Source organism: Phoenix dactylifera, chromosome 15 (assembly GCF_009389715.1).
Source record: "Phoenix dactylifera cultivar Barhee BC4 chromosome 15, palm_55x_up_171113_PBpolish2nd_filt_p, whole genome shotgun sequence".
Lineage (NCBI taxonomy): Eukaryota > Viridiplantae > Streptophyta > Magnoliopsida > Arecales > Arecaceae > Phoenix > Phoenix dactylifera.
The window spans coordinates 3,303,852-3,316,487 of NC_052406.1; the positions used below are offsets into that span (position 1 = coordinate 3,303,852).

Consider the following 12,636-nt stretch of genomic DNA (forward strand, 5'->3'; position numbering starts at 1 on the left):
AATTGGAAGCACAGGAATATATTATGCAGATATTTTAAAAAAAGATTCGATTTATATGTAAATTAAATTTTTTTATAAAATTATTTATTAAAAAAATATACATAGATTTTTTTTATGTATGATTTTTAGGATCAATGCATAATTTTTTTGGAACCAAAAAAAAAAAAATAATTACAAAATCGATTTACAATGATGAAAAAAATCGAGATAGGAATTGATGAAACAGACTAAAAATAGAGAGAGATATGCTGTCCTTTGTTTGGTGAGGCTAATGGGGAGGAGGGAGATACCTTCACGATTATGAGTTCTTTATCCTATAGGGTTTTAAATGGGAAAAAAAATGCTTCACTGATGTCGGCATCGCTCTGCCGACATTATTTCAAACACAATGCAACCATCGTTTACATTCAACCACTTATGGAATATTAAATTACTAGACTCAAAAAACGTGCAATGCACGTGACTACTATATACAACTCTTCGACCTCAAATTCTAAACCGACGCCAACCATTGCCACCTCGGGTCATCGCAGCCCACCCTCCTCCGCGAATCAGCAGAACGCGGTTGGTTCCCATTTTTATTTCCCCCATCCCGGTAAATAAACCGGGCGTGGTTCCTCGTCTCGGTGAATCGGTGGATCGGAGGATCGGAGGCGGAAGGGGGGAAGGGCGGCCCCCCGATCGGGGAGATGATCACCCGTTCGAAGCTCGTCGAGCAGTTGAGAGAATACCAGATCCGGTCTCAGCACAAGTGGGCAGCTCTCACGAGTTTCTCTCCCAAACCCCACATCACCACCAGGTTTTCTTCCACCCGATTCTCCCCTTTTTCCTTTTCTCGATAAATTCATCGATTTTATGGAGATTTTTCGTTTCTTACTCGCTGCAATCTCCTGGGAAACATTGTTTGATAAGGATCCATTGATTTGATGTAAGCGCCCGTTTGTTTTCTTATAAATTTATAAGAATGGACAGATATTTGATTCTTTTTTATATTTATTTCAATCTTGTTGTCAAGATTATCCCTGAAGTGAGAAAATGGCGAAATTTGGAACGGATTAGAAGAACTTATAAAACTGGAACTTTTAGGTGGGAATATGAGTTGTCGATTGTGGTTTGGATGCGAAGGGATGAAATGTATGGAACAATTTTTTTGATTTTTGAATGTTTAAACTGTGTCTATATTGATTGGCGAGGTTGAGTAAGAAGGTATTTGTCTACTATGTGTTGATACCATGAGAAGCTACAAGCTTTTAACCTGGTTTGCATGGGTGATGTGCCTATCGTTCAATTAGAGTAAAACTGCCTTTTCATGGAGGATCAGATGGAAAAAGAGAGGTATATTGGTTTCCGTGGCTAAATTGCATATCAACCATCTGGGACTTATTATGGGAAGTGTGAATCTTATGTAAACGATCTGGTTTTGGAGGGGCTTGGCATATACAGATGGGTACAAAGTGAATGGTTTCCTTTTGAAGGAAGGTCAAGGATGTGGAAACTTTGTTGTTCAACAAGTTTAATGTTATATTTATTTAGATGTCGTAAGTGGCTATGTTAGAGATGGAGGAGGTATAGAGACAGGAGAAGACATAGAGGGATGGGGTGTGGAGGTTGTAACTAGTGGATCTAAGAGAAAGGGGTGTAGGCCTGAGGATGATGACTAACGTAAGTAAATTATTTTGGATGCATGGCTTTAGAGACTACATGATAAGATTGGACGGACCTTATAAAGAGATATAACTATAATGTGATTTTACGTTGGGTGGACCTTATGTTACTGTAAAGTTCTTGTGTTGACATGTATACTATTAGTATTGCATGACATCTGTCTACAAATCCACAAGAAAGCTTTTTCTAAATATTGCAAAAGAAACGATAATTTGACATGTGCCTGCACTAAATTTTGATACCCAAGTTCATGCATGTTAGGGAGGGTCAAGTTCTTCGATAAGGTTATATCTCTTGCACGAGAAAGGGGCCTTTGGAAGTTAATAATCTTTCGAGGTGAAGTTTGTTATAGGATAGAAAGAAGAAACAATGCAAAACTTTAGAGAGTCTGGTATAATCAACAAGTCGGATAATGTGTTTCCATATCTGTCTCGACTTTCTAGAGAGAAAACATCTACCCTCATTCATGATTATGTGAAGCAATGTATGGAAACAGCTGTATTGGCTGCCTATGCTCCTGCCTTGATGTTTTGTGTCATCTTTGAGTATCGAGGATGATATTAAATATGAAGTGATACTGAATGCAGCAAAGTTGGTACTACTCGTAACTTACTGCATCTTATATGGTATTTATATTTTTCAAAATAATGATTATTATTTATTTCTTTATATTTATTAATTTCTTTTATTGCTGTGTTGATTTTGAGTGTGTGCCTGAGCACCTGCCTAGCACCTAGGTCTTAGCCCCCACCCACCTATAATCTTTTAAAACAATGGTATGGAGTCGATAGAGTAAGGTTATTTGATGCTTTCACCCAAGCGTTGACTCTAGAGATGAAAAACGTGATGAGTTTGCTTCATTTCTCATGCTTATATGCTTCTGCGAGCACTCTCCTAGTCTCGTTACAAGGATTAAAGGACTTGGTATTATAAAGGTTATAAGTTCTTAATGAAGTTTTCAACCTCTACAATAAATAGTTACAGTCAGAGCTACAAAAACCATGTTCAGAAACCTGCATACCTTGGTGGAGTGAAATTTCTAAGATACTCACATGCAGCAACAATAGTACAAAGGGATGGAGGATGTAGAAGACTTGTGGATGAGACCTTTCTAATCCTTTTAGCTACAAATGCAATCATATTCTTCATGCTTTGGAGGGGCTATTTTAAGGCTATTTTGAAGTTTTAGTGTGTCAAAGACTCTTGATTTCTACTATTTGAGTTAATAAAGAAAATAACCGATGTTGAATTGGAAGTATTTGAGGAAAGAAAGTAATATAACTTTGAAAACATGGTGAATTGAAGCAATCAATTTTTTGAAAAATCTTTTATTGAAGTATAAGAATGGGTTGGAAAGTAATTGATGTACTAAGTGATCTCTGTAGAATTACTGCAAAAAGCTAAGGATTCAAGCTCTGAGTTTGAAGGTTTTAAAATCTTATTGGGTTACATCAATCTTTTTTGTTAATTCTCTTCTTTACCAAACATCAGTACAAAAGGATAGCTCATTCGTCTTTCTTCTATTTCCCTTGGGATCTGATTTCCGCTGTTATCAAAAGTCATGGTAGATTGCTTCTTTGGTTTCCTTGCAAACTCAATAATGCAATTCTTTTTTAATCACATTTTAGATGACTTGTCTTTGGCGAGGATAGGAAGCTTGTCATAGAATTTTGGAACCCTTTTCCAACATATGCATTTGTTGATAAATTCTACTTATGAAAGTGCTTGCCAGCCAACACCTAGCTTGATTTGTTTGAAGATGGTTGAAGCAATGGAACAATGTATTATACACCTAGAATTCCACATTGCTTTAAATTCCCAAATACTCTTGACTTTGTTTAAAACTATTCAAAAAAAATAATAAAGAAATGAAGAAATGAAGAAAAAGAAGAAAAAGGCCAAAGTTTAGAAAATGCATAAACCATGAGCAGTCGCCCAAATGTTGTATATGCAGCATAGTTTAGCACATGATTCTAAGATTACAACATTTTGTAATGTTTGTTGTTCCTAATTGCACATCCTTGCATAAGTTTCTCAGAGAATCATAGTTATCCCTCTTCTCCTCATCGTAAACCAATTTCTCTTGCATATTTGTGTTTTCCTTCAATCATTTAGCCAGTCATGGCTATTAAAACTCAAGTATATCCCTTTTTTAAGCTTTTGTGCTGTTCATTAAACTTTGCTATCTAGAAGCTGTATGGCTTTTTTCTGGATTCAACCTATATGGATCTGCATTCACCTAGTGATAGAGTCACTCCTTTTTTTTGTTCTTTTGAAACTATTTAGAAATTCAACTTATGAAGGCCATCATTGGCAACAATACCATTTCTTAAATACTGGAGATTTTTTTCAATCTTTTTGACACTCTTGAAAACCTTGAAATATGGAAACCTAGAGGACATGATTTAAAAAAAAAAAATTGCATCTCACACGCTTTCCTATATCTCCAAAAAGCTGTTGGATTTATTGACAAAGGCTTGATTCATTTGTTGGTTTACAAAACAATTTAGTGAAAAATTTAAGGTCTAGAGCTAGATTTGTTACACGAGAAGTGAAGTGTATTGTGACAATGGTAACACAATGTTCGCCCCGTTTCTTCTTCAAACTACCTAAGATGTTAGAAACCAAAATATAAATGGGCATTTTTGGCTTCTAAACCTTAACTAAAAGCCTTAGAGGGTGAGCCTTGGGGCAACGGTAATGTTGCTGCACTATGACCTGGGTGTCATGTGTTCGGAACACAGAAATAGTCTTTCAGCATACGGAGATAAAGTTGCATGGATTTGACTCTCCCTAGAACGCCCCCTCCCCTCAAGTGGTGGGAGCCTCATGCATTGGGATGCCCTTTACCTTAGTTAAAGCCCTTCTCACGATGAAGGACCACCCTTGTAGCCATTTGTCTTCACTTTTTATCATCAAACTTTTAGCACCATATCTGCTGTGTCCTTTTGACTGAATTAAATAGATACACAATATGAGGAGTAGAAAGAAATAGTTGGGACAAGGAGCTAACTAAACAACCTTGAGTGCATATTGGAGCATTGCTACTACTCCTGAACTCAGTTGTTGGGATGAATATTTTCTTTTCTCGTGATACCTAGTTTTTATTACATAAAAAATGAGAATTTAATGATTGATGACAGTTAAATTATGGAGGTTATGTAGTGATTGGGCAAGCATTCCACTTAGCCTGCTGTCTCTTTATTCTTTTCTTTTCTTTTCTTTTCCCTGGGGGGAGTCTCCAATCTTATCTGAGATATTACTGGACAATTTGCTCTTCTGATTCTTGTTATTTTTTGTCCATTATCAGAATATCTGTCAGTTTATTCTTTTAGATAGGCATGATTAAATTTAACTCCTTTTTTGTGTTTTTGCAGGCAGGATGTTGTTGTGGCTCTTTCATATGCCTTGATATTTTGTTTCCTCATAATATCTTCCTATGTGACACTTTATTTCAAACATTTCAGACTTTCAGCTGTTTTTATATGTCTCGGAATTCTTCTTCCTACGTGTCTGAAAATTTCTAGGCATAGAAAGCTTTCAAGGAAAAAGGAGAGAAGAATGTTGTTACCTTTGTCCATGTGAATATCCTGGGAGATTTGATAAATTTTTCACTTGATAACTTGGCTAAATAGTGGAGAGTCGCTCAACTGGGATTACTGTATTGAGATTGCACATCAAAGATTTACATTGGCTTGCACATGCCACCGCTTTTTCGGGGAGAGTTATCATGGTATGGCTTTTCTCTCTGTTCAGTCCTGAAATGCCATGTATTTGAGGTATTATCTTCAATATATTATGCTGAGGCCAATGTTGAAAGTCTTATGACTCCGCAGCTAACTTGAATATGTCATCAAAATGATGTGCATTTTCTGTATCTATTTTTTGTTGGGTTGTAAAATGTCAATATTTATTAATCAAATTGATATGTCAGTTACTTTTCTGAAAGGTATCTTTCAATAAGATCTACACCATATCATAAGAATCTGTGTTGTCTTTTTTAGGATTGAATAACCTAATCATTAGGTTTAAATTAATAAGACTTAAAAGAAAAGGGGCTAAGATGATAATCCTTTTCTGCTTTGCTCCTTTAAGTCGGGTTAGGTCAACATGTTTCCTTTTCCTGGATAAATCATGAGAATTTTGTTATGTGGTCTGGTTTCAAAATCATACATTGTGGGTATCTACATCTTTCTTGAAATGTGCTTGTACAGGAAATGACATTTTTACCTCCTATATTCTGGTTTACAGATTATAATTAATACTTGGCTTTGCTGTCTGAATCATGTTGCTCAAAATTTCAGTCTTGGAATGTGAAAGTAAAACTTTTGGCTACTTATCAGTATTATACAAGAAATTGGATAAGAACACTGTAAACCAAACCTAGTCATTTTTTTCTAAATTGATCAGATGATCACAGAATTCATTAGGTTCCACTGAACTTTGAATGTTCAAAATATATTGTGTCAGTGCTCCTTATTTAGTAAATTAGAAAAATGTTGATATTGGGCTTTGAGTTTTATGATTCTGATAGGTTTTTTTTTGGGGATTTGGACAATGTCTTGCATTCTTGTAGAGTTGGTACCATTAAAATGAAATGTATTCTCTTTAACTAAAGATTGGCAATACTGAGATCATAGAAACATCTACATCTGTATATGCATTAGGTTGTTTGACCTGATGGAAAGAATATAGTACAAAATGATGTTAATGAGGCTTCAGATATTGCATAACTCCCTTTTGTGCTTCTAGTTGATTCTTGTAGTTTTTTTCTTTTCTTAAAATTACAGTTGCAATATCTAACTTTGAACAGCCAGCTGAATCTGTATATTAGTGTTGGAGTTAAGTGATTATTGAAGATATGTTGATAGTGCCAGATAAGAATGCTTGAACTTTATTGGTGGATGATACATGATTGAAGTATCTCCATGGTACCTGTCTTTAACTTGTGGTTGATGACTTCACAGTAGCTCGAGCACATCGCGATCAGTATGGCTGGGTGCCTTCACAATAATGTTTGAATCTAAGGATTTCTTGCATGCACATAAGAACATAAATGAGATGCCTCAACTCAAATGTTTGTGGTTATACTTTATAGATCCTTCTCCACCATCATTCTCATCAAAATGCCAAGTCTTAAAAATTGGAAGTATTGTTAAATTCTTTGCCACATCATTTCTACTGATGATAAAGCATCTGCCCATATGCGAATGATCATTGTATTGTCATATTTTGTTATAGGTGATTATGTTATGTGATTAGGGCGTGCTTGGTATTGCTTAAAAGCAGTACTTTTGTGACTTCTAAAGTAGAAAAGCATTTTCTAAAAAACTGTGTTAACATTGTCTGAAAAGTGCTTCTACAAGGAAAAATGTCAGAAAAGCACGTTTAGGAGAAGCTAGAAAGCCTAGCTTTTGGTTTCTCCTTCTTTCACAAAGCAGAAGCAACACCAAACACACCCTTAATGTGCTAAAAAATTTGGCATAGCTTTTTCTGACCCTAAGAAGTAGATGAAATATGGTGGGAGAACCAAAATTATAACTTAAGTTGTTTAAGCAAGATTTAGTTGATAAAATGACAGCCTTGTAAATGCACATGATACATGGAGAACTGAATATCTTGGTGGTAGATGTGGCATAATACAAAGAATACATATATACAACCTATAATGTGGTACAACATATGGGATGTGTTTCCCTTTTTCAGATTCATAGTGGATCATGGAAAAGAAAGAAGTATGCATCTTATAAGACTGAATGTGCAGGTTCACAAACTAGAGATTTAATGGAAATATGAGGTAAGTCATAATTGATTTTGCATAATTTTGAAATGCCGGACTCTTGAATGATTAGCTAGCCTTTCAATTGCCATGATACATGAAATGATTGTGTAACTAATAACCCTATGTAGCAAGAACATGCCAGAGCCGAACACTAATAGAAACAAGGGCTATGGTGCAATTTGACGTACTTATTGGTATCTCAATAGTGAAGAAAGAAAGGAAAAAAAAATATATAATGATTGTAAAGAAAAGGGAGATTGTGTGAGGTTAATAAACATATAACGATCAATCCATCTAAAGGATCACTTAATGTTGATTTGAGATGCTTAAAGGAAATAATTGAATAACTTGGACTACAATGAAAAGGAGGGACATCTAGATAGGAGGCTGCAAAGGGTTCAGATATTATTGGTTTATTCTAGTGTAAACAGGACTACATCTTAGCCGAGGAGGGAAAATATCCATTAACATGACATTTTAAGCAAAAGGCAGAAGAGGTAAAGGATAGCAAGTTGAAAATCATCGCTAGGATCGCAACTCATCCTATGGCCACAATGAATGCTTGGAGTTTGGTGGATGTTGAAGGGGGAGGGGGTGAGAATGATGATGATCAAGGAGAAAGAAAGAAAAATAGGAGGTAGGATTATGACTAAATTTAGGCCATCTAAAAATAGATCTCTTTGGACAATATAGATCAGGCCCGAGTAGTACTTAAAATCGGTTGTCACTGAGCAATTGTTTTGTGCTACTCGACTTTGCTCCTAAAGTAAACATGTCAAGGCCCTGCCTTCAGTCCAACCCTTGAATAATTTGGGCTAGATGCTGACTCAAAATGAAATTTGCATGACCCAGACCCAAATAGCCTGCATCGAAGCCTGTCATGTTGGCCAAATGGTAGGTGAATTATCCTTGTTTCCAATTGCTCTAAGGGGGACTTTTTAGGATGAAGAAGATGTTACACCTGACAGGGAACATCCCCTAGTATAGTTAAGGTGTTTCAAAGGCATACACTGAGAATATCATGTTTTAACTGAGAGAAGGACTACCTCAGGAAATCAGACAGGACTAAGAGTGGGTAATGTCAAGATTCAAGAGGTCATATTTTCATGGTGAAATCTTTTCTGGGCGTCTCAATGAAACCATTATCAAAACTGCATCCCAAGCACTCCTCGCTGCTTGACCCCTGTTAATGGATTGCTGGAGTTTGAAGAAATAGATCATAATCCTTCATATTTTTATTTTCTTACAAATTCTCTCTCAAATTTTAAAGCGTTTTAGCCACGGAGTGGCATTAAATGTCACCCCGTGGCATTAAATGCCCATGCGGGGCTGCGTGGGCTTGCGCTCACGCGCGGTGCCGCGAGCTCGGGGAACCGCACGTGGCGCGGTTCCCTGCGTGTGGAATCGCGCGTACTTGCGCCCGCGCGGGAGCGCTACCCTGCACGTCGAGCCCTTTTTTTTTCTTTCCTTTTTTTTTTCCTTCCCTTCTTCCTCGCTTTCCCCCTTTTTCCGCTAGCAAAGATGGGGCCGGAACCGCGAGCAAGACGGGTGATCCTTGTCGGCCCGAAGGAGGAGGTCAGCCCGAGGCGACAGGTAGGCTTCTTCTCTTCTTATTCTTCTCCTCTTTCTCTTCTTCTTTCTCTTCTTCTTCCCCGATGTCAGTACTGGGCTTGTACCGGTTCGAACCGGACCGGTTCGCACCGGTATGGGCAAGGAGCCATTCGGCTCGTACCCCAAAGGATCAGAATCGAATTCAATGGCTGTACCGTACCGGTGCTGGCTGGTACCGATATGGTACAGACTGAACCGGTCGGAACTGACCGGTTCAGCAGACCCTGACTAAAAGAACTTTTGGAGGTGGCTCTTCTTGAAATAGCAAATGATTTTTTTTCTAGATAAGCTGTACATTGCTTTGGGAAGAAACCGACTCAAATCGAAAAGTTCATATAGGTCCCTTGCTCGCATCATGGAGCAGTCATCATTTTCAATAGCTGTCTTCTTGATGATAACATTCTCAGCACTTCTTTCTTGATTCATTCTACTTCTAACTGCTCAACAACAAGCATCGGCTTGTGCAGAGATAGTCGGGCTAATTCATTGGATACTTTGTACTTTCTAAATTTACCTTCATCCTTGGTCTTTTACATTTTACAAAATTCTGACATATAGTGTCCCCTTGTTATTAGAATGGTGCTACTAATATAGAACTTTTTTTGCCCACTTCGTGCATTGCAGTGAACTTCTCTTTTTCGCTGTGAGACAATGTCTCCAAGCCTTATGATCATTTTCTTGATGATCACTTGTTGCAAGTGGGATATATTATATGAGTAGGAACTTCTGTAGTCACGTGTCAAGGCTGGAGTTGGATGATATTTCCTTGACTGACTAAAGAAATTTCAAATTTATTCCCCTTTATATATAAAAGAAATTTGTGGGTCATTTGCTAAATACTAATCCCCCCTTTGACCCTCCATCATAGGGATAATTTTTTTATTTAAAAAATTGATTTCTCATTTCACTTCTTCCTTTGGGTATATGAGTGTGTGCAGCATTCACCAGTTTCATCCGGTGTTTGTGATCTTGAATCAATCATATACTTTTTCTTTGCCCGTCCCCTTTAATTGTTCCAGTTGATCAAATCGACAGAGACCTTTACTGGCCACATTTTGTGCTTGTTGGCTGGTCTGCTTAAAAACATTGTGCCAATTTGGTAGTGATTAGTAATGGAACTTCTGGCATGGTAATTTGGGGGCTAATACCATTGTTGATAAGTTCCCAAGAAGTGGCGTTAGAAACCTGACTGGCCACATTTTGTGCTTGTCGGCTGGCCTGTTTAAAAATGTTGAATTAACTTAGTAGTGATTAGCATTGGTGCTTTTATCACGGTGATATCAAAGCTAATATCATTGTTGATAAATTCACAAGAAGTGCCAATAGAAAGATTATATATAGATCAGTAATTAATTATCAAAATAAACTATGTAGTTGTGGTTGCACCTTGTGGCTTGAGCAGCCTTAATTTGTTTTTGGCTTCCTATCTTACTGCTTATTTCTTCTTTCCTGAATAAAATTTTTCTTCATTGATCAATAAGAAATATCTGTTGCTTTGCAACAAGTAGCAAGACTTGAAGTATCAATAATTGTTTTAATAATTATTTCCAGTAGTCTATGATAAACATTATGGACGTTGGCAATTGGGGGAAAGTTCTAATTTGAATATTGTTGATGTTATCTGTATTAGTGGATCCTGCTTGTTGGTAAGTTTTAAAATGATTATAGCATGCAGATCAGTAGTGTTGGACCATTTAGATTTTATATGCATTTTGTCATAAATGCTTACTAGGCTCTCTTCTCAAGATTTTCTGAGATGATATTAGCCTATCCTTAACACATGGTAGGGGCTTTCAGAATGGTTGCTTGTGTATCTGTTACACTTTTCTTATTCAAGAGAAGCAAACCTTGAAATCAGGATGCTCACATCAATTTTCGAGCTCCTCTGGATAAGGGATATATGTTGTTTATAGTGAGGGCAATCAGGGTGGGTAGCCTTGGGGAATTCTTGCTTAATGTGAAATCAGTTATATGGAAATTTTTCCGAGTTCTGAGTAATGGATAAGAAGGATATTTATATACCTAAGCAGAAGATGACTAGAATTTATCTTAATAAAACAAAATCCAAGAAGTTGTCTGTTTTGTACGTTTGGCTGAAGTAGAAGACTATTCTTTGACTAGGGGATCATGAGGCATAGTCTAAAGACAGATCATCTTGGAGCAATGGTCCATGTATTTTTATGGAAAATGTGGTCCCAAAATATTCTTGGTGGAAACCAGTTGTTGCTTGGACCTTTTCCTGTGTTCTTTGATTAGTTGGAAGAAACAGGGCAATTATGACTTCGGCTCTCTTATCTGCTGTAAGTTGGTGTGGGATAGCTCATGTTTGATAGTCACATGCTATATAAGATTGAAGTTTGCAACTTGCCTTTTCAGGATTTTAGTCCATTCCATGACGATAATATATACTTTTGATAGGCTGGAAACTGCAATTATCGAAGATTTTTCAAGCTGGTTTATTAAGCATGTATCAAGTTTCTGGGCAAGTTAGTATACATGTCAAATTCGAATGGTTTCCACTGTTAGAATATTTGTTTTCAAAACATACCCATTAAAGGCTTTATGCATAGTGAGATGCTTTCACTATTTGGTCCATCTCTCTCTCTCTCTCTCTCTCTCTCTCTCTCTCTCTCTCGCTCGCTCGCGCGCGCGCGCAACCCTTGCCCTTCCATGCAAACCTAATCTCTCCATTTTAAGTAAAGCCTCCACCAATCCTTGCTCCTCTTTTGTTCTCTTTCAAACAAATCTAAAATTTCATCATTCCTCATGAAAAGGGATTATTTGGGATTATTTTTTTCAGAAAATAAAAAAGGGATTATTATGATTTGCAATGTATTACTATTATCATGAACCATTTCCTCGCAGAAAACTCAGTTGTTTAGTTAAAAAAATTTATTTTTGTTTAAATAATTCAAGTCTGCTGATTATGGATATTAATATTTGCATTTTAAGTTTTTGTGCAATGATCTAATTCAGTGAAGGGTGCAAAGTGTTATGCTCTGCATCTTGTGAGATATATTCTGCTGAAACTCTTGAGCTAATTTTTACCTTTATCAATGTTTAGATTTGGGATGTGTATAAAACGATATATTTGCTTTCTATTTTTTTTTCCTTGGAGCAGAAAAGTACTTATTATCTCTCACACAAAGCTGAAATCAATTGGAGTCTCAAATCTGAGAGTGAGATCAGGGATGTGACCACCACCTAAGCTGATCCTTCAGTAGATAATTTATCTCGAGTTATCCATGATCTGCGGTAAAGTACTGATTGAGCTTTTCCATGTAAAACATGGATCTATCATATATGATCCTTATTCAGAGTTTTATAAAGCCAAGGGTCATGTGAATGGAAGACTTGAAGTTGGTCCATTCTTTATGCAGAAGTCGGGAAGAAAAGTGCAAGCTAATCTCTTGCTTGTCCCATGTATTGGGGGCCAACTTTCCTTCATTCTATCCCTGTCGGTCTTCGTATAGTGATTGATACGATTGCACCCAATAGTTGCTTTAAGGCCAAGGTCACATCCTAACCCAACACCTTAATTATCTCTCCATTAGCATTCTTGCTGGTTGTCTTCATGA

The 12,636-nt window shown here is 36.9% G+C and overlaps 1 protein-coding gene across 1 annotated transcript; it reads left to right on the plus strand.

Annotated features, from left to right (window-relative positions):
• The first annotated feature begins 515 nt into the window (after positions 1-515).
• Positions 516-5,613, plus strand: LOC103704237. The gene is made up of 2 exons (XM_008787443.4): positions 516-799; positions 5,043-5,613. The coding sequence occupies exons 1-2, from the start codon at positions 690-692 to the stop codon at positions 5,248-5,250; spliced, it is 318 nt and encodes a 105-aa protein (XP_008785665.1). The 5' UTR covers positions 516-689; the 3' UTR covers positions 5,251-5,613.
• Positions 5,614-12,636: the final 7,023 nt, after the last annotated feature.

What these genes read in the sequence shown, in the direction of transcription:
- LOC103704237 (XM_008787443.4), top strand. Translation starts at nt 690, where the DNA reads ATGATCACCCGTTCGAAGCTCGTCGAGCAGTTGAGAGAATACCAGATC. An exon ending in AAACCCCACATCACCACCAG is followed by an intron (nt 800 to 5,042) that starts GTTTTCTTCCAC and finishes GTGTTTTTGCAG; the next exon opens with GCAGGATGTTGTTGTGGCTC.